This window comes from Arachis ipaensis, chromosome B8 (genome assembly GCF_059453495.1).
Source record: "Arachis ipaensis isolate K30076 ecotype BB chromosome B8, ASM5945349v1, whole genome shotgun sequence".
In the NCBI taxonomy this organism is placed as follows: Eukaryota; Viridiplantae; Streptophyta; class Magnoliopsida; order Fabales; family Fabaceae; genus Arachis; species Arachis ipaensis.
In genome coordinates, this window is record NC_142443.1 from 6442810 (window position 1) to 6466125 (window position 23316).

At 32.4% G+C, this 23316-nt stretch overlaps 2 protein-coding genes across 2 annotated transcripts; both read left to right on the top strand.

Moving 5' to 3' along the window:
• Positions 1 to 6084: 6084 nt before the first annotated feature.
• NAC090 (NAC domain containing protein 90) lies at positions 6085 to 7614 on the top strand. The gene is made up of 3 exons (XM_088496986.1): positions 6085 to 6323; positions 6408 to 6700; positions 6881 to 7614. Exons 1-3 carry the CDS (start codon positions 6164 to 6166, stop codon positions 7220 to 7222), a joined length of 795 nt encoding a protein of 264 aa, XP_088353112.1. The 5' UTR covers positions 6085 to 6163; the 3' UTR covers positions 7223 to 7614.
• A 7034-nt stretch (positions 7615 to 14648) lies between these two features.
• On the top strand, positions 14649 to 19436 carry LOC107614532 (capsanthin/capsorubin synthase, chromoplastic-like). The gene is made up of 2 exons (XM_016316722.3): positions 14649 to 14858; positions 16186 to 19436. Exon 2 carries the CDS (start codon positions 17006 to 17008, stop codon positions 18506 to 18508), a length of 1503 nt encoding a protein of 500 aa, XP_016172208.1. The 5' UTR covers positions 14649 to 14858; positions 16186 to 17005; the 3' UTR covers positions 18509 to 19436.
• Positions 19437 to 23316: the final 3880 nt, after the last annotated feature.

Below are 23316 nucleotides of genomic sequence, written 5' to 3' on the forward strand. Positions count from 1 at the left end.
ACCAAGCCTAATGTAGTCATCCACAATAACCATTCCATAACGTTTTCTTCCAAGACATTGAGTCCTAGTTGGTCCGAACAAATCAAGATGCAACAACTCCAATGGTTTCTTAGTTGAGACATCTTCCTTGGGTTTAAAAGAGGTTTTTGTTTATTTACCCATTTGACAAGCATCACAAATGATGTCTTTATCAAATTTAATATTAGGAATACCTCTTACTAAGCATTTTTTAACAAGTTTAGAGATTTGGAACATGTTAGCATGTCCTAATCTCTTATGCCACATCTATTTTTCATATTCCATTGAAGAGAAACAGGTCACATTTTGATCTTTAAAATCATCTAGTGTGAGACCATAAACATTGTCACTTCTTTTTGCAACAAATAAAACAGCCCCTATTTTCTCATTAATGACCCTACAATCTAATTCCCTAAAGGTTACAGCATATCCAAGGTCACACAATTGACTTATGCTCAATAAATTACGCTTTAACCCATCTACTAAAAAGACACTATTAATACAAGTAGAAAAATCTTTGCCAACCTTACCAATGGTAATTATTTTACCTTTATCATTATTTCCAAAAGTGACAAATCCTCCATCATACTTGTTGAGTGTGATGAAGAAAGTATCATTTTCGGTCATATGTCTTGAACATCCACTATTAAGATACCACATGTCCAATTTCTTCTTAGATGTAAGGTAAACCTGCATGTTCTTCAACTGACCTTAGATATCCAAATCCATTTGGATCCTCTTATGTGAAATCTTCTTGGTTGTCCAAGAGCATTATAATCATGAACCACTTTATACAATTTACTATCATTACCAAAATACCTTAGAAAGATGAAGCATTGTTGAGGATTATGACATTTTCTATTACACTTATAGCAATGGTTCTTGTTCACTGATTTTTGTGGCTTACTGAAAATTTTTGGTTTGACAATCTTGGAAGAGGAAACTTCATATTTTTTATCATTTTGTTTGAAAACAGCCTTACTTTTCTCTTTGAATCTAAGTCCAGATTTTTCACAATCAAATCTTTGATCAGCAAGTAATTTGTCATGATTTTGTGAACCTTGAACAAATTTGCTAAGTTTTTATTAAGGTTTTTATTTATTTTTTTTGTTCAACCTTTTATTTTCAACAATCAAATCAGTGGAGGCAGTGACCGTATGCTTGAGTTTGAATTTGTTTAATTCAACTCTTAAATCATTATTTTCTTCTTTTAAAAAAATTACATTACAAGCTTCGGTTGCCTTTACTTTTTCCAATAAAAGTTTATTTTCAGCTCTCAATGCTTCATTATCTTTCTTGCATTTAACATATTTATCTAAGAGTTTTTCAGAGTTCACAGTAAAGTCTTTGATAATGTAGTGCAATTCATCAATAGATAGGTCAGAAAGATCTACCTCATCTTCATCAGCGTAATTAGCCATTAAGCATATTTGAACCTCTTGATCTGAATCTTTTAAACTAGTGTCATTTTTCAAGTCTTCCCATGTTGCCATCATCACTTTCTTTTTGTCCTTCTTTGATTTTTCGCCTTTCTTTAATTGAGGATAATCTGACTTGAAGTAACCCGGTTCCTTGCATTGGTGACAGGTGAACTTGGTTTGATCCTTCTTGAAGTCTTTGCATGAAGAACTTCATTTGCCTTTTTTTTTACTCTCAATAATCTTCTCATTTTTCTTGCAAAGAGCATCATTTCTTCATCTGAGAAACTATCATTAGATTCTTCTCCTTTGGTTGTCATTCTTGATTTCAGTGCTATACTTTTCTTTTTGTCATCTTTGTCTTGAGACATGTGAGTAGTTTCATAGGTCAGCTGCTTGCCTCTTAGCTCATCATAGGTAATTTTGATCAAATCATTTCTTTCAGAGATGACTGTACTTTTTACTTCCCATTTCTTTGTAAGACTCTTCAAGATCTTCCTTACCAAGGTTTATTCGGAATAGCTCTTCCTCATGGCATCTAGGTTGTTAATGATTATTGAGAACCTTTCGGACATTTGATCGATGCTCTCGTCCTCCTTCATATTAAACATTTCATACTCCTTCATCAGCATATCAATTCATGTCTCCCTCACTTGTTTAGTATATGGGTGAGTCTGAGCTTGTCCCAGATTTCTTTAGTCGTCTTGCACTTTGGAACTTTTCTGTATTCTTTAAAACTTATTGTGCAGTGCATTAGGTTGATTGCCTTTGCATTGAGTTCAGCCTTCTTCTTTTCTTCCTCTATCCACTCATTGTCTTCTTTTGCCACAACTTCTCCATCAAAATTTTGCTTAGTTAGAATGTCTGCTCCGTTGAGAATTATCTTTCAAATGTTGTAGTCGATTGACTACACGAAGATTCTCATTCTCTCTTTCCAGTAAGAGTAGTTGCTGCCATTGAAGTAAGGAGGTCTATTATTCGACTGCCCCTCAGTGAGTGTGTACGCCATGATGTTAGGACCCATATCGTTGGCCATGGATCTTCGCTCCAAGCTGTAAAGCTTGACTCCTTGAGACCTTGCTCTGGATACCAATTGATGGAACTGTTAGAACTTGAGAAGGGGGGTTGAATCAAGTTAGTTCAAAACTGAACTTCTTTTGCTCTGTTTTTGCGGAAGCTAAATATGCAGGAGATTTTTTCGTTTTGTCTCATACACAAAACTTAAACAGAGAAAGAAAGAAGAGAAAGAGGCCAGCATGTATTCTGGTTCAGTTTCTATGTGCCATGAAACCTAAATCCAGTTTCTACCACAACCATGGTGGAATTTTCACTATAATCAACAGATTACATTCATCAATACTATTGAATCACAACCTAATTCAACTAGTATCTACCACTAACTTTCTTCACCAAAGCTCAGTTTTTCAAGTGTTGTCCCAACTTGGAAGGGGAATCTAAACAGATTCAAACTCACCAAGTACTATCCCAACTTGGTAAGGGAAACTAGTCCTACTTCATTAACTCAATTACACAGAATTTTCAGTGGCTCTTTCATGCATCTTTCTTGTATTTTCTCTCATGACTTTTTCACTCACATAATCAGCATTTTCTCAATACAAAAGATGATACAAGATAGTCATAATAAAGAAAATCAGAAATAAAGCACTAGTAGAAGAAAAAGAATTCAGCTCAAGTATGTTGAGATGATGCTCATGAATTTGCTCTCTTTTTCTTCTTTTCAAATGTTGAAGTGAGGTATGTTTTATATCATCAGCTTGCTCTTCCAATTTGCCTCTTCAATTCCTTGTTTCTTCAACCCGTTGGAGCTGTTTCTGATGGTATGCAGTCCTTTTTCATCCTGCTCCACTAACTCTATTGGTTGAGGAGCCATTCCACCACCTCTGCTGTCATTGGATTTGCTTTCTTTCTTGGCAAGCATTTCTTTTTCCCCTCTACTCCATTACCTCTGTTATTCGAGGAGCTGCTCTATTACTTCTGCATTCTTGCAAGTTTGTGTTTTATTCTCTCATATTCTGAATGTTGCTTTACTGATACCTTTGGAGTAGTAGAATTGTCTTTGTGTCTTGTTGCCTTGCTAGAACCACAGCTATCCTTATTGTGTTGTTAATTCCTTTTTATTCCGACTGTCCTCCTTTCTCCATGACAAAGACAAATGCCCATTTTTTTACTTTGCAAATGCATAGCCTTCTATTTTTGCTTAACGGTATTTGTTAAGTGCATTGGGTTTGTGCATTAATTTGAAGTATTAAAGGAATATTCAAGCAACATGTTAGATTGAGGATTGAATAATCGATCTGCACCACTAATATACGCATTTAATAATATTGGACTTTTAATTTAAATAATATTTGTCATTATATATGAGTCTAAAATTAAACTTAAGTCAATAACAATAAATTAATTCTTGACTAGTTAAATTATAAGATAATGTGAAAAAAAAAATTATTTCTTAATATATTGTATCTAGGTTCGAATTTTAATGATGATCAAATAATAAATATAATTTTTAAATATGTATGTAAATATATAATGTATTACCAAGGATTATCAAATTGATTCGACTAAAAAAATTCAAGGTAAAAGTTAGGATTTGAATTCTCTAAAGTTTGAATTTCACCTTAGAAAGTAAAGTGTGATCTCTCACCATTAATTTTATAAGTAGGACCTATTCAAAGATAGAAGATCACACTTTATTCTCAAAAGTAAAATTAAAACTTTAGAGGATCCAAATCCTAAAAATTATAACTCTCTAGTTCCAAAAAAAATGTTATAACCCCCCTGATAAAAAAAGAAAAGAAAAGAAAAGTTATAACTCAAAATCCGAAAGACCTATTCCCCTGCCCTGGCTCACGCTTCGTGATTATTACGTATTTATTTCTTTTTATTTTGATGTGAGGATTACGTATTATTATTTCATTGAACGTCATGATGATGCATTATTTAATTGCTCATATTTCGCTTCGAATAGTTTATAATGAACTCCTCTCTCTATTTCTCATGAGAGATCAATAATGCTTCAAGGTTCGTGGCTCGTGAGTTGCATGAACATGTATACGAAGGATTAATATTTTTTTATTAATATTAATTAATATTATATTTTTTAATTATTAAAATTTATAATTTAAAATTTAGTATTCAAAAATTTAAATTTTAATTAATATTATATTTTTTGAATATTATATATAAAAATATATTTATTAACTAATTATTAATTTAAAATAATAATTTTTATTAATCATATAAAATTAGTTATATATATTCTACTTTTTTATTCACATTATCAACAAAATTTTAAACTATCTTTCGTATTTTATTTGTTTCAATTTTATTTCCATTTCATTTTAAATTTGTTTCAGGTATGTCTTTAAAGAGTAATATTACCAATAGAAACACCATTAATATCTACGGTGAAATCACTTTTTTTTTTTAATTTAAACTGATGGAAGACGATACATAAATAGTTATATTTTTAATACATTATTTAATATAATAGTCACTTTTCGATATACATAAATTTTTTGTATTAATTTTTTTATTTATTTTATGCTATTTTTTATTTTCTTAAAAAAATAAAAAGATAAAATTCTATTTTGATCATATCAATTTTGATATCATATCATAAAATAATTTTTTTTAAAAATTTAAATCGATTAAAAAAACACATAAATAATTATATGTCTGATATCAAATTGAAGTATTCATGAAATGTGGTAAGCTGATATATTATTAATTAATAGGTTATTTTAATATTACTAAGTCATATAACATTGACGCTTGGGAATATAATCAAAGCATATTTAAAAGTATATATTGTATATACAATACATATTATTTATTGGTAATTAAGGAACACTTTTAAATATTTAATTACAATAATGTATTAAGATATGTACACTTAATTCGCGCAAAAACATGACTACAGAATCCCATTAATTTGCTTCTCATTCTATCTATAGAACTTCTTTATTTCTTTTGATATAATTTACGTTTAAGTTATATTTTTCAAATTTACTAGACATCGGAGTAAAACAAATGTTTAGTCTTACAAAATTGCACCTTTAGATGAATAAAAAATTATCTACAAAACTTAGGATATAGTAAGTAAATCAGAGAATTACTATACTTGTGGTAGACATTATTATTTTTAGTTATTAGTTAATTATTAATATTTAAAAATATAGAATAAAATATATTATTAAATTATTAAACTAAAAAATTAAATTAATAACAAAAAATAATTCCTAGTATTTTTGTTATTTAATTTATGTGGTAGCTAGGCTTTGTGATTTGATTTAAGAAGGACTTGTTCCACCTAAAAGATGATCTGGCCCAGCAGAGAAGCAAAAGGATATGAGATTGACGGATTTGGGCCTTTAGTGACTCGTTCAGCGATTCCTTTATGGGGAGAGTCACACTCACATTCACATATGTGCGTCCTAATAAGCATAACTAATCCATAATAATGCATTAATATTGGGGGCAAGCTAAGTAAGACGTTTTCTTGTTCCCACAACCGCGTGGAAGTTTCTACTTTCTAACATACATACATCGTCTCACCTCAGAAGAAAATAATAAATAAATATACCTAATTTCACTCGGTGATTTTTCTATCTATATATGTATCTTTGTCCCTGCTAGCTGTGCTTCCAAAATGTGCAACACCCCATAAAGTAGTGTAAGTACACATCACCATTTTAATATAGTGTATGGAGGATCCACCAACTGGTTTTCGGTTCTATCCTACAGAAGAAGAGCTAGTTGCTTTCTACCTAAACACCCAGCTTCAACTACAAGGCCACGCCAATAACATCAACAGGGTCATTCCAGTGGTTGACATCAATGGCGTTGAGCCCTGGACTCTTCCATGTACGTAACCAAAGTATATGAAACACATATATGTATGCTTCTGTATTTCTGTCTTAAGACAGTTAGTTATTTTGTTGGTTGCAGCACTGGCGGGAGAGCTGTGCAGGGAAGAGAAGGAACAATGGTTCTTCTTTGTGCCTCGCCAAGAGAGGGAAGCCAGAGGGGGGAGGATCAACAGAACCACTGCTTCTGGTTACTGGAAAGCCACCGGATCACCGGGGTACGTATACTCTTCCGATAACCAAGTGATCGGAGTCAAGAAAACCATGGTTTTCTACAAAGGAAAAGCTCCCACCGGTCGCAAAACTAAATGGAAGATGCATGAATACCGCGCCATCGTTCAAGCCCCTAACCAATCTCCCACGGCTATTCCTCAGGTATGCAAACATAAGGTCAATGTGAAATTAGTTAAGATGGTAAATATAAGTTATTATCAGAATTTATTATTTTTTGTCATCGTTTAACAGATTGATGATTAAAAATAGTAAATTCTGATTCCTCTTTATAATTTAACTAATATATTTTTCTATGTTTTAAATTTGGTTTTATACGTGTAGTTGAGGCACGAATTCAGCTTGTGTCGCGTGTACGTGATATCCGGAAGTTTCAGAGCATTTGATCGACGGCCACGGGAGGTGGTGGTGCCAAGAGTTCTTCATCATGGTTCTTCTACAACAAGTGCTCAGCAGCATCAAGGAGAATCATCAGCAAGGGTGCAGGCTAATAATAATAATAACGGGTCGAGCTCGTCGGAAACTTCCCTTTCATCAGGTGGTCCTGATTTGCCACCAGATACTGGAGGAGGAGGGTCAAGTAGCAATTGGAATAGTAGTGAGGTTCAAGTTCAAGCTCAAGTTCAAGAACCGCTATGGGAATGGGAACAACTCGATTGGCTATAAGCATGACTAACAATATCAATTCGTCAAGCCATGCATGCATTATTTCATCTCTCAAGACCGCTTCTCCACCACTTCAATAATTCCTCTGTTTTAAATTAATGGCGCTTTCACTACTTTTTCGTTTTAACTTCATTTATTAGAAATAGTTAGTAAGGGTAGACAAAAAAAAACAGGCAGAACTTACCTAAATAAGGCAAGTTATGGTTGTTTTTGATTGATTTTCACCGAAAAAATAAAGTAGGTGTAACTCTAATCAAAGAGAGATCTAGAATTATAAGCATCTTGTATCATTTCATTTGGTTTATTTAGTTTGCATAAAGGTTAATTTGTAACCAAATTTCTCTTATTCAATTCATATTTAATAAACCTAGCTCTTCAACGGATTTGTGATATTTAAACAATTTAAAGTTGTTCAATAACTTTAATTAGATAAATAAGGATGAGATGTTGTATTTGTTTTTTTATTTTTATTTTTTACTTTAAATTTTAGTGACCTTGTTAAAAGTTACACACGTTTTATATGAATTATTATAAATAAAAGTTATCTGGTATAAATCATTTTCATCGTTTGTAAAACAAAACTGCTGCATATGGTCCAATGAATTAACTTTAATTTTTACGCATAAATGTACAAATTCTAACGTAACTTTTTTAAAGTTAAAGTTGCCAACTAATTGAAAAGGTGTGTTGTTTTATCACTAATTCACACTATAAAATTAGAAGCACGTGTTTTATGTACTGCCTATGTATGATTAATTAAATTACTGTGATCAAGACATAAAACCAAAATTTATCTTATATGTTATGTTACTTTTAATGACAAAAAATATATTTGTCTAAAATAAATTTTTAATGGCATAATCTTTTTATACTCACCTAAGAGATTGCGAGTTCGAATCTCTCTATTTTCGGTAAGAAAAAAAAATATTTTATTCTTATATCTATATTATATTACATATGAACAAATAGTAATATATTTTATAGGAGGTAAAGAGTGAATATTTATGAAAATTAACATGTTGTTAAATTTAAAAAAGAAGAATAAAAAATTATTTTAAATTTAAATAATTAATATAAAAATATAATAAATAAAATACTAAGATTTGTTTAATTTAATAAAAAGTGCAATATTTCTTCCTAGAAGAAAAATCGTTTAAAAATGAGTCATCACATACGTCTATATATCTCTCTTGTGTGTATTGTAATCTAAGGTGATTACAAATATATTGATTAGCCAGTTGGAAAATGACATGTGGGGTAAATGTTTTAATTAGAAATTTTAGTTTCAACCTAATTAACTATGTTTGAACGTTAGATAATGACATGCACTAAATTTTGAGTTTGATGTAATATTCATATCTAATATTATAAAGAAAAAAAACTTCAAAAATCATTAAAATTTATTATTTTTGACTAATATTTTTAATTTAATAATCTAACAACATATTTTTATTCTATATTTTTAAATATTAATAACTAACTCCTAGTCAAAAATAATAAATTATACCAATCTATAACAATTTTGGACTAAATTAATGGAGGTTTGTTGGTATTATTTTGTATACGGGAATTTGTGGACGCAGAAAAAAAAATTATAATTGATTCTGAGTAGTGATAATTAATGATTTACAAAATAATTAGCTCACGGAAAAGGTAACAGAAGTTGAAGATCGCATTTTTTTTTATATATATGAAGTATGTTAGTTGCTAATTTGCGGGAGATTAGTAGTGGTTTGAAGTTTGATAGATATGTTTCTGACTTAACATAAAGTCAGAGCATGCATGTACTTCGGCAGGAATTTGAAATGCATGAACTTCGGCGGCAAAGGATTTTCTTTACAGATGACTTCTGAGAAGAACATATAGAGGCCATAGTCAATTGATTTACGATAATATTATACTCATATATAGTGATGGTTACATGTCAAATTCACTCTACTTTCCCCTCACCTGGGATAGGAGGAGACATGCATATTTGGGCACCAACTTCATATTATTACCATTATTTATTGTTTATTTACTTATTTCAACTATGCTTATTGCTCTCTCATATAGGTACGGGTGGAGAATGTATAGAAAAATAAACTTCCTTGTAAAAGTTATATCTAGATGTTTAGTTGTTTAGAATTGTTTTTACTCTTTCGAATTTAAGAATTATCTTAACAAAATTGTAGAGATCAGAGTAGATTGAAGATATGATATGATGTTACTGTCATCTTTTTATTCCGAGTTTTTAATGTTTCAATGGTGGGAGTGTTTTTGTAAGGATTTCGACACTTAAGTTAGCATAAGTCTCAAGAGAAACTAAATTAGAGATCATACTTTAATGCACATACTTAGAATAGTGCATATATTATGAGATTATGAACTTTTTTTATGGGATTGTTCTTTTCATGAGGAACTCTCATCTTAAGATGTTTTAATGTCTTATTGTGTCTTCCTTCATATAATGTTCTTAAGCCTTTATATAGTTAATACTGCAACATTTTTTTTTTAGAAAAAGGAAAAGTATAGGGTACCAACATATTATCTGCCAACTTATTGCCAATAATAATTAATTATTATATTTTAAATACATATATAAAGAGACACATCCAGAAAATATATCTATAAAGACACTTCTATTAAACACAGTCATAAAAAAGATATTTTTATTAAACACATCCATGAAGACACTTCCATTAAATACAATTATACATAAGAGTTGGCAGAAGTTGGCAGAAATGTTGTTGGTAACGTAGTGGAACCGTTAGAAAAAATAGTAAAATGATGGTTACAATGTAACAATTAATTTCATAAATTCAGTTAGGAAAAGTATAGGTAACCAACAAGATTTTTGAACAATGTGTAAACAATGTGAATTAATAGGGTTAAAAGAGTAAATTTAATTATTAGTATTAAATTAGGGTGTAGTATATTTTCATTTGATTGGTGGTTGTTCATGTTGTTCAAAATTTTCATTGTTCTCCTAGCACTCCCCAGTTAGTTATTAGGCATTAAAACGAGTTATGAAAAGTTAATGTCCTCTTTATAACATATTCTTTAAAATCTGAAAAAAAATATTTAATTATCAAACTAATTTTGTAAAATTTTTTATACTTTTAAATTTGATTTTTAGTATTAGACTTATAAAAATATTTTAGTACATTAATTATATATTATTTTATCAATAAAAATATTTGATTAAGTTTCAACTATTTTACCAGTTATATAAAATCAGACATTATATCATTAATGAATGTTGTAAGATTGAAACTCTGTTATTAGACATAAATTCATGCTAATTTAGGGAATGTGTTTGGGAAAGTTGACGTGAATTCAGTGGTAAGAAATGTGAATTCAGTGGTAATAACTTTAATTATTAAAGAAAATTGTCCTTCAAACCAACTTGGACTTTTGTCACGTCCAACTACTCATTATCTTTGCTTTTTCAGTACTTTTTCTATTATTAATAATTTTTTAAATCGAGATTCATTCTTGAACACTTGGATCATTGATTATGGTGGCACAGATCACATTGCATCAAATTTATCTTGATTCATTTCTTACACACAAACTTCTCTTATTATTTTGTTCATTTACCAAATGGTTTTCAAATTACTGTTTCTTATATAGAGGCATTGTTCAATTTTCACCATCTTTAGTTTTTTATGATATTCTTTATTTATCTCATTTCAACTTTAATATTATCTCCATCTCAAAAATTACTTCAGAAATAAAATGTGTACTCACTTTTTCATCTTCTTCTTGCACTCTACAGAGCAACAATTTGGGGACGATTGATTTGGACAAAATGAGAGAGAGAGATTATATGATCTTGAACCCAATTTCGGTTAAAATTCCATCCAATCCCCACCCATTACACCTTCAAATATATGGCATTTTCGTTTAGGACACATTTTTGGACAAGGACTTAATCATTTATATAAACATTTTTCTTTTATTTCTATGCATCTTGACGAGGCTTGTGACATTTGTCATTTTTTTAAGCAAAAAAAACTTTCATTTTCTCAAAGTTTTAACAAAGCCAATGCAAGTTTTGATTTATTACATTTTGATATTTATGGTCCGTTTCGACAAAATTCTATTCATAATCATAAATATTTTTTATTATTGTTGATGATTTTAGTCGCTTTACATGGGTTATTTTATTAAAATAAAAAAAGTGCAAAATCATGTAAAAAGTTTTATTACTTTAGTTGAAACATAATTTAACTCTAAAGTCAAAACTATTCGTTTCGATAATGGACCAGAATTTATTTTACATGATTTTTATGTTTCAAAAGGCATTACTCATCAACGTAGTTGTGTTGAAACTCCTCAACAAAATGGAAGGATAGAACGCAAGCATCAACATATTTTGAATATAGCTCATGCTCTTATGTTTCAATCTAATTTACCATAATTTTTTTGGTCTTATGTTGTTAAACATGCTGTTTATTTACTTAACAGAGTTCCATCATTCACAATTAATTTTAAAACATCATTTGAGATTTTATTTAATCATCCACCAAATTATCATGACCTTAAAGTTTTTGGATGCTTATGTTTTGTTTCTACCCTAATGGCAAATAGATCAAAATATGATCCAAGAGCAAAAAATGTTGTGTTTACTAGTTTTCAACATGGTTTTAAAGGATATATTGTTTATATTTTAGAAGATAAAAGAATTGAGATTTCTAGAAATGTGATTTTTTATAAAATGATCTTGGTTTTAGACATAAAAAATGTCCAATTTTAAACACATAGCCCAACATTAGCAAACACGCCTTTTCAAAAACAAGATTCAATTAGTCTTCTAGTTGGACCCTCACCCATACTCATTGACCCACTTTCATCCAATTCTTTTTTTTTTTCTCCAACAACCCCTCCTTCTTCCTCACTGCCATGTCCTAACCAACTTGAACCCATGACCCCTGAATCTATTTTAAGTCGTACAACCTCCCATCTTTTCGCAATAGACATTAACCCACCATCACCTCTTCATCACACGTCACCTTCCTCGCCACCTGAGCAACCCCGTCCTCGTCATTCTGACTGACCTCACCGACCTCCAGCATATCTCTCTAATTACTTGTGTAATTCCTCTTTCACTTCCACGAATTTCTCTCCCTCAAAATGTCATTATCTTCTATATTTAGTTATGTGTTTTTTTTCTCTTTCATCTTCTCATCATAAGTTTCTTTTATCTTTACATTTTGATATTGAGTCAAAGTGTTTTAAGGACGCCAATCAACAATCTAATTGGCATAGTACTATGAAAGATGAGTTGGATATTCTTGAGTTGAACAAAACTTGGCATCTTGTTGATTGTCCTGCAGGCGTTAAGCCGGTTGGCTGTAAATGGGTCTATCGCATCAAATGCAAGTCTAATGGTTCAGTTGATTGAATAAAGCATGCCTTGTGGCTAAAGGGTTCACTCAAACTGAAGGTGTTAATTTCTTGGAAACCTTCTCTTCTGTTGTCAAGCCTGCCACCATCAGATTAGTTTTGGCATTAGCCTTTTATGAAGCATTGACCCATATATTAGTTGGATGTCAATAATGCTTTCTTACATGGGATCTTTCTGAGGATGTTTATATGACTCTACCACCCGGGTTTACATCTCCTCGACCGAATCAATGCTGCAAGTTGCTGAAGTAACTGTATGGTTTACAACAATCTAGTCGTATGTGGTATGACAAACTTTCTCATCTTTTGCTATCTCATAGATATCAACATACCTTATCTGATTATAGTCTATTTGTTAAATTCACTGGTACTTAAATTTCTATCCTTCTAGTCTATGTTAACGACATTGTTCTCCTTGGTAATTCTATTTCTGAACTTGATGCCATTAAATCTATTTTGCACCAACACTTTTAAATTAAAGACTTGAGTCCATTAAAATATTTTTTGGGTATTGAGGTTGCTCAATCAACGAAAAAAATTTGCTTATCTCAGAGAAAATATTGTCTTGATCTTTTGGAGGATTCGCGTTTATTAGGGACTAAACTTGCCTCTGTTCTAATGGATAGTACCACAAAACTATATCAAGACAAAAGTCCCCTGACCCTTTTGTATATCATTGTTTGGTCGGGCATCTTATCTATCTCACCACTATTCTACTAGACATCATGTATGCCACTCAACAATTAAGTCAATTTATGACATCTCCTACTGAATCTCATCTTCAAGGGTACCAAGCATGTGTTACGATATCTGAAAACTAGCCCTGGCAAAGGATTTTTTTTCCCAAGAGAATCAGAAATTCAACTTCTCGACTTTAGTGACTCTGATTGGGCCGGATGTCCTGACACTCGACGACCTTTAACAGACTATAGTTTCTTCTTAGGCAGTTCTTTAGTCTCTTGGAAGACCAAGAAACAAACTACCATTGTCCGCTCATAGTAGAATATCGTGCACTTGCTAATCCAACTTATGAACTTCAATGGATACTGAATGTGTTACAAATTTTACGCATTTCTCCCATCTGCACCAGTTTTATATTGTGATAGTTATAGTGCTCTTCATATTGCTGCTAACCCAATTTTTCATGAACGGACCAAACATTTAGAGGTTGATTGTCACTTGATTCGTCAAAAAATTTAAGATGGAGTGATGAAATTTCTTCTCATTTTCTCTCCTAGGCAGCTAGTTGACATCTTCACCAAAACTTTATTTTCTCAACTCTTCTATCTTAATCTCAATAAACTTGGTGTTCTTGACATCTTTCAACCGCCAACTTATGGGCGCATTAAACCATTCTTCTATCTTAACTCATGATAACAATAAAAAAAATCTCACGACCCATAAATTCATCTAAACAAAATACATAAATTCACTTACTTTCATAATTTTATCACGATAAGAATTAGAATTATCATTAGATCATGCATAAAAATATAATCATGTGAATTTTAAACATAAAAATTCACTAACTCTAAACGGTGCGAATTAATTTGTTACGAGAAAGAATAAACAACGAAACTAATTTACTTGCAAAACGAGGTGTTTGGATAAATTCAAACTATATCGAATTTCTGACACTAAATAACGATCTTTTTCGAATTTTTTGTATTGATATTATTTATTAAAAAACATAGTGCTCCTTTTTTTAATTTTCTTTAGTTATTAAGAAAAAATAATCATTAATCTAAAAAGGGTTTAACTGGTATATATATTTGTTATCTTTAGTAAGATTTTGGATTCTAAATGAAAAATATTTATGTAAAATTTGAACAGGATTGTGCATAAAATTTAGTGGAATTAGTCTTTAGTATATAAAAATTAAATTGCAAAAAAAAAAAAAAAAAAAAAAAACTTGCATAAATTTTGTATTATTCAAGTTAGTTGCAACAAAACGGATAATTTATGCTAATAAAATAAAGGTGAAGTTAAAAAATTACACGTCTTAAGTTAAATTAGAGTAGTCTAATTTTAAACTCCATTCATGTTATTGTCCTACATTACCCAATAAAACATCATCCAATGCAAAAGCTGAGGAGAGTCACGGTGGTGCTACCGGAATTCTGTGCCGACGCCTCTGCCACCGCATACCGGAGAAGCTGCTGGCGGAGGCCAATTCCAATTTCCGCTTATGTCAGGGTTGCCACGCCTTTCATATTCACCTTATCCGATATCATCCCCTTCTCAAGTGAGTGCTTCCTCTTTTTGGTTCTTTTACCTAGAAATGGCTCGTGGTTTTCTTTGTTTTATTCATAATTTCACTGCGAATCCTTAGTTCAGTGTTGAGTTGGAGTCTCCGTAGATCGTAAAGTAAATCAATGTTCTGTTCGAAGAAGTGATTATTGACGTTTGTTTAAGCATTTTGATTAGAAAACTGTAATTAAGCAATCAATTAATTAATCAATCAAAATGTTCTGGGTTTCTGCAGCAAAGTAAGATTATGATACTTAATCACAGTGCAGATAAATGCGTTTCACTGTAATTTGCAGCTTCTTCAGAATGTTGGGGGGGGGGGGGGGGGGGCTAAGATTATAGCACAACTTTAGCATACGAGACATGAAAGTAATAAATCTCAACAAAAAGGCTCTAAGAACTAGTCAGATAGAGTGCTACTTCCTCACAAGATTTCTCAGGAAATTTCATATGTCGGTTATAGACTTATAGTCATAGGTTATAAATTTACAGCTATAGAAATTAGAAAGGTCTTATCCTTATTTGCAAGTTGTTGAAAAACAAAACGAAAAAGATTGGGGTTGACTTAAAATTTTCAGAGATTGATCCTACTCAGGAGTCATCTATTTTTAGTATATAGCTGTCTCCAGTCTGGAAGTGTTCTATGACGCAATCATCTAGGACTCAATCTTTTGTCATGATCCTTGTCTGAAAAAGGAAGGCACTTCTGTTTTCTCCTTATTGAACAAATAGTTGACTACTTGACTAATTATCTTCAAGGCCTTCTTTAAAAAGTTAAAACTAAAAATGTACCTTAGCAATTGGAATTTATCATTGTTCTAGTTAGTTACTCACGCCACTGTGGAATAATCTAGTTAAACTCAAATTCCCTCTACCTTTTTATGTGGATCATTAATACAATTTCGTCTTTCGACCATAAATAGATATGAAGAAGAAACAAAAACATAAACAAAATCAATATAAATTTATTACAATTTATTTGTTTTCTTCCCCAGTAAGTACTTTCTGCTTAAAATGCCATGATATGAGTTGTTACTACAGAATTATCTCTAAAAGAATGTTGGTAAGCTAGCAGACAATTTATAACCCTTTAAAGTTCCAGTTCATTTTAAGGAGAATGATTGTTTCCAAAGGAGGGATGGACAGAAAGCCTTTACTGGCTAAGTGACTAGAGTGTTTACATAATATATCCATGGAAAATCATTATATTTTGCTTTATAAACATGCTTCTGATGAGGCTGTTGGATTTCAAATTTTATGGATGCCATAATGTATTCGACTTAATTGTTGTCTCCTTTCCATTCTGTTAATTTGATCTGCAGTATGATGGTGGAATATAAGGTGACCGAATTGAGCTCCTTGTTAATAAGATAGGAACAATGCAAGACAATGCGTTTCACTGCATCTCTTTTGATGGAAAATGTCGGATTCTATTTTCAACCCCCCCCCCCCCCCCCAAATCTCCTTTTTTTTTTCGCATCTGTATGAAACTATGGGATATTTTGGAATCTGTAAATCTCTTTATTCTTACTATCCTTCAGTTATGAGTTTTTATAATTTACTTTTGTGCATTGTATTTACGAATATACGATGATAGCTGAAGATGGGAGGTTGGTTGGTTAAGTGGACTGTTGGACAAGGAAGTGCAACCTTTGCATCAAGAGTGGACAACGATTTATTTATTTTTGATGGGGAAGAATGGAGGATTGAATACTTTTTTTGCTTCAAATGTCCTATTTAATATATGTGAATAATATTAAATACAACACACACACACACACACATTTTTATGTGAATTGGTGTATACTATAATCGCACTATAAGGGTTGGAAGTAGATAATACCAAAGAAAAAAGAAATGAAGACGTATTAGATTAATTGCATTACTTTACTCATCTGTCGTTTTGGCTTGCCGACTGACCTATAAGTTATAACTAATAATATTCCCACAAAGTAACCGACTCCATTTTAAAACTTGCGCCAAAATGGATGTGGAAGCATAAGTTAGGGAGTATTTCTTTGTGATGCCTCTTTGTCTGTATATGCTTGATGTTCCCATCTTCCAATTGCCATTTGCCAAACTCTCTTTCCTAAACGCTTCTCCCTTTCTCCTTAGTTTCTTTGGAGTTCTCTCCTTCTAAGCATGGTCACGACAACTGTTACGTTGTTTACCCCACCACCACCTACCAAAGCCACACTTTCCTCATTCCCTCTCCCAAAAACTCATTACACATCAAGTTCATCATGTTCTTCAACTTCAAGAAGGTTCAGAGTCAGGGCCTACAGCAACACCAGCAAGTTTGGAAATTTCCTCAACTTGAAGCCTGCCCATCAACCTGAACCCTTGGATTTTGATCTCCCATGGTGCCATCCTTCTGATCGATCTCGTTTTGACGTGATTATCATTGGTTCTGGCCCTGCAGGCACTCGCCTAGCAGAGCAGGTTTCCCGCTATGGAATTAAGGTTTGTTGTGTTGATCCTGACCCTCTCTCCATGTGGCCTAACAACTATGGTGTGTGGGTGGATGAGTTTGAGAGTATTGATCTTGAGGATTGCTTGGATAAAACATGGCCGATGGCCTGTGTTTATATTAATGAAAAAAAGACCAAGTATTTGGACCGTCGTTATGGCCGAGTTAGTAGGAAGAAGCTTAAGCAGAAGTTGATTGAAGGGTGTGTCTCCAATGGGGTTAAATTTCACAAGGGAAAGGTATGGCAAATTCAGCATCAGGAGTTTGAGTCAACAGTTCTGTGTGATGATGGCACAGAACTGAGAGGGAGTTTAATTATTGATGCTAGTGGATTTGCAAGTACTTTTGTAGAGTATGATAAGGCGAGGAACCATGGTTTTCAGATTGCTCATGGGATTCTGGCTGAGGTAGATGATCACCCTTTTGATTTGGACAAGATGGTTTTGATGGATTGGAGGGATTCCCATATGGGGAATGAGCCTTACTTGAGAGCTAACAATTCCAAGTTTCCTACTTTCTTGTATGCAATGCCTTTCAGTTCCAATCTGATATTTCTTGAGGAAACTTCCCTTGTTAGCCGTCCGGTTTTGTCTTACATGGAGGTGAAGAAGAGGATGGTTGCAAGGTTAAGGCACTTGGGAATCAGAGTGAACAAGATATTGGAGGATGAGAAGTGTTTGATTCCAATGGGGGGACCTCTTCCTAGGATTCCTCAGAATGTGATGGCCATTGGCGGCACTTCAGGGATAGTACACCCTTCAACAGGGTACATGGTGGCTCGAACAATGGCCGTTGCACCATGTGTAGCCACAGCCATAGCAGAGTGCCTTGGCTCAACCAGAATGATCAGGGGGAAGCAGCTCTATGCTAAGATTTGGAATAGCATGTGGCCAATTGAGAGCAAGCTCAACAGGCAATTCTACTCGTTTGGAATGGAGACTCTGTTGAAGCTTGACTTGAATGGATCCAGGCGTTTCTTTGATGCATTTTTTGACTTGAAACCTTACTATTGGCAAGGGTTCCTCTCTTCAAGATTGAATCTAAAGGAACTCGCTTGGTTAAGCATTTCACTCTTTGGACATGCTTCAAACCCTTCCAGGTTTGACATTGTAACAAAGTGTCCAGCACCATTGGCTAAAATGATGGGCAATATTGCCTTGGAATACATTGGATGATGCAAGGTTGTGAAACATGTACCATAATCAATGTATTTTCATGTCTTAGTCGTAGCCGAAGTTGGATATTGATTTGTCGAACTTTGTTCCAAAATAATTTAGCTGTTGGAAATTATTTCAGATTAGTTGAATGTGAAACAGACATGCATCCACATCACAACCTATGCAAAGAAAGTTTGATTCTTTTGACCGCAAGTGTACCTTTTTCTAATAGTGATAGTATTCTTTATGCATATGATAGGCTTAATCCTGTTTTCTCCTATAACGAAGTTCTAAATAAAAGAAATTTTAGATTAATTACCTTACATTATATAGATGCATCTATGAACAACACGAATAATTTTGAAACTAGTGCATTGCTACAACTAACTACAGCCTGAAGAGAAAAAGAACAAAAGGAAGCATGAAACAAGAAAATGGCACATATACCACAGAAACAGAAAGAAAATGTAGCACAGCAAAAAATTGATAATGGGGTGGTTGAAATTTCATAGGCGAGTAGTGAAAACGCTGAGGATGGTCATGCTTTGGTGGTAAGGTGTGATTTGGTTTGGTTGGTGAAATCTGAGGTACTGTTGGAGGGGCCTTAAGCACTGGCGGATTCTGGTGAGTGATTCTCTGAGCTGGTGCTGGTGCATGCGCCTCTCTTCCAAGCTTTGTCGTCGGGGAAGGTGTTGAGAGCAAGAGTTGGTGGGGTTGGGAGGGAGGAGGCAGTGGTGGCGGATATACTCTTGGAGTTGGTCAATGAGGCAGAAGAGGCGGTTGACGTGGCGGCGGCATTGGGGGTTGGGGTGGTGGAGGTGGAGATGTGTGAGCCAGGTGGAGTGGCGGAGGTGGCGGAGGGCCACCGAGATGCGGTGGAGGGGGAAGTAAGAGGATGAGGGTGGGTGGCGTGTCCCTGAGGTAATAACCATTATGAGTGTGTTAGGAACATGGGCAGGAAGAAAAGTAACACTAACATTTAGCCATATATAGAGGGGAGTTAGATAATTGTTTGAGGTACTCATTTTGTATTGTATAGTAAGGTAACACTTTTTTTTCTTAATAAATAATATTTTTAAAGAAATATGTATGGATTTTATAATGTAGGGGATAAATAAGTACAAATAATATATCTAAGAGTGAAGCATTGACAGTGGCATGTGTGAGAGTGAGATAGAAAGATATGGGTGTGATGGTGGTAAGTGTCAACTTCAGCTGCGGCAAAGTGGTGGGATGGAAATAATATGTGTCTGTCTTGATTGAAGGCGAGGACTGAATTTATGGCAGTGCTAACTTTGGGGCCTCATTCATGGTTGGCACTTACCACTTAAAAACACTGGTTTTGGTTTGTGTCCGTGTGCTGACGGTGCTCTGCTGCTTCTTTTCGGCTTTATGCACTTGTCACTCCAATTTGGTCATACCCTTTCAAATTTGGACGATCTTTTTTTCTAATCAACATTTTTTATATTTATGGATAAATGAATAAGTGGCGAATTAAGTCACTCTTTGCATAAATCTACAATTTTTAGTGAACAATCAAGCCAAAGACACTGTTTGTTTCATATCCATATTCATTAGAAACATAAACATAATGACATGTTATGTTGAGCCACAATCAAGAGATAAATACCCAAAATTTATGTATTACATAAGTCATAAGATATGGGGAGACTAAAATATAAACATAAGACACTTTTTTTTTTGACATTTTTATTTCTAATAAATTTGAAAATTCCAACATTTGCCCTATGCTCTCTCCCTTCTCCCTCTCATCCCCTTCCCTACTTCCTTTCTCCTCCTGTATTTCCCTTCTACTTCTTCTGCATTGCCATTTTCTTTTGTTGCATCACTTTTTTGTTTTCTTCTTCTTCTCTTCCACCACTTCTCTACTTTTGTCACACCGCCTCTTCTTCCTCATTTTAGCAACTATTCTTGCCTGAAAACCTTTTTTTAAAAAATATTTTTATAAAAGAAATTATATAAAAATACTATATTTATATATAATATACTAAATTTAATGTTTAGGATAGTATTTAAAATATGTAAAAATATCTATAATAAAATATAACATGTTAAAAAAAGTTTAATAACTTTTAATTATAAAAAATTATATATTATTTATATTTTAATAGAGTGAGACAAATTGATAAATTAATTAGACTAATTTATGACCTGAACATAACCTATTAATAAATTTAAGCTTTTACATCAATCTGAATTTAGATCTATGATGAATCAAACTAGTTTAGACTAAACATAAACATAAGTAATAGATTTTTCCTTCCTATTTATTTTTTGAGAGATTAAACTAGTTTAGACTAAACATAAGCATAGATCATAGGCCCCTCCACCTAACCTATTCTCCCTTAGTCCCTCCTAGTAATGATGGTGGAAGATGATGATGAATCTAATACTAGGATAATATGGATTTTTTTTTTACCGAACTATATATATATATATATATATGAAAAACTTTTAAATATACCAATATACCATATTTCAATAAATTTTAATTATTAATTTTAATTATATATATTATATATTTTTTTATAGTTAAAATCCACAGTTAAAAATAATTAAAACATCAATATACCAATATATTTTAAAATTTTCACATATATATATATATATATATATATTAAGTGTCTATATTTCATCCCATACACAAATCAAATACAACATAGGTGAATAAATCTACAATTTTTATTTGGTTAACATAAATCTACAATTTTAATCGATAAAAAATATAAAAAAATACTACTTGTACAACAAAATTTAGTCTTTATTCGGCCTTTAAATTTAATATTTTATTATTTTAATTTTTTAATTAATCATATTTCCTATTTTTAAGGAATTACTTTTATTTTGAATACTTATCACCGTAAAATTTGTAACCACTTGCAATACATTAATTTTTTGCAAACCAAACCATAAAACTCGTAACAACTTTTCGTGTACTAATTTTTAAAAAATCAGTGAAGTTTTCAAAATCAATTAAACTCACTTCAATTATTTTTTTTTATTCAAAACATTCAAAATTCATGTCAAAAACACATCTAAAATTAAATAAACAACATAAACACATTTAAAATTATGTATTAACACATCTAAATTATTGTCATTGTAGTTCTAAATTACATATTGAACACAGAAAAAATTAAACTCAAATACATATCCAAAATGATAAGAATGCATTCTAAATATTTTATCAACACATCCAAAACTCATGTAAAAAAACTTATATATGTACATAAAAACATAATGAACAACATAAACACATCCAAAATTAAGTATTGACACATCCAAATTAGGTTAACATTACAACTTCCAAATCAAACATATGAGTGCAAAAAAAAATTATAATCACAAATACATTTAAAAAAGGTTAAATTACACAGTTAGTCCTTACACTTTCAATGAAATTGCAAATTAGTCCTTACACTTTAAAAGTTTATAATTGGGTCCCTAAAGAGAATTAAAATTTGCAATTTAGTCCCCGCCGTTCAAAAAGTGTTTGATTTAACAGAATATTTTCAGAATATTCTGTATTTTGAACATGTGAGCTGCACATGTTTGACAACAGGGACCAATTTACAATTTTAGTGAAAGTATGGGTATCAACTGTATAATTTAATCATTTAAAGTGACCAAAAACTCCTTAGACTATCTGAACCTACCCCGTCCCTCCCCAACTCTCTCACTTTCTAAAACGACACCGAACCCCACCGCTCTCTATCTCTCACCTCGGTTCACCGTCGCTACGCCGGATCCACCGCATTTGTGCTCACGAGTCGGGTCTCGCCTCCTTCCTCCATCTCGCCTCTTTCATTCGACAACTTTTTCTTCTCTTCCAATCCCAATACTGAACACCGACGATAAATGAAAGAGAACAATTCCAATCCTAAGCATGCTCAAAGTGAACAATTTAATGTCTAAGAAAAAAATAGTAACAAATCAACACAAAAATAGCAACTTAATTTATTAGTGAATCCGGCGCGGTGACGGAGGCGAATGATGCGTGAGCATCTTTCCTACCTTTTCCTAGTGAATTTGCATTTAATTTGTAGAGTTTAATCAAGAATTAATTATCTTTTAGCCACTATGGATGCTACTTTGAGTCGTGTGCAATTATGTTTATTTTAGGTAGTATTCAGATGGATTTGATGGAGTTTCCACAGAAAAAGAGAAGAAGGCGAATGATGCTGTCAACCCTGACCTCTCTGCACTCAAACCTGAATAACTTGAGTTACAGAGGTCCAATTGACGTGATTCCAGTGGCGTTGAAAAGCTAACTTCCTGAGCTTTCCAACGATGTATAATAGTCCATACTTCTTCTCCATCAATTCTGCTAAGGCTGCGCCTAACTTGAGATTTCTCAAGTTAGGCGTGGACTATTAAGGAATCAAGTGGTCCCCAACTCTCTAAGAAGCAAGCATGCAATCTCCTATTAATTCTGATTTAAATTTTATTTTATTTAAAATATATATTAAGAAAAATATATTATTTAGTTTTAGGAAATATATATTTTACGTGATATATAATCCCCTTATATTTGGTTAATTAGGGTTTTTGTGGCATATAACTAGAATTGAACTTCACCCTCTAATTGGAATTAAGTGACCAAGGAATTGGCGGTCAATGAATTTTAGAGGAGACTAAAAAGGTCTAAGAAATTAGGGTTTAGTCACATATAGTTTGCCATGAATTAAATCTTGCATGAGAGACAGAGAGTGTTGGGGTTGGGGTGCCATTTTGAAAAGTGAGAAACTGAGAGTGAGAGAGCTGAGGAGGGGTAGGTGGATTCAGATAGTCTAGAGAGTTTTTTG

Bases quoted from the DNA above. Each gene is read 5' to 3' on its own strand.
- LOC107614532 (XM_016316722.3), top strand. From the start codon at position 17,006: ATGGTCACGACAACTGTTACGTTGTTTACCCCACCACCACCTACCAAA.
- NAC090 (XM_088496986.1), top strand. From the start codon at position 6,164: ATGGAGGATCCACCAACTGGTTTTCGGTTCTATCCTACAGAAGAAGAG. The intron at 6,324-6,407 runs GTACGTAACCAA...TGTTGGTTGCAG, and splicing joins TGAGCCCTGGACTCTTCCAT to CACTGGCGGGAGAGCTGTGC. The intron at 6,701-6,880 runs GTATGCAAACAT...TTATACGTGTAG, and splicing joins CTCCCACGGCTATTCCTCAG to TTGAGGCACGAATTCAGCTT.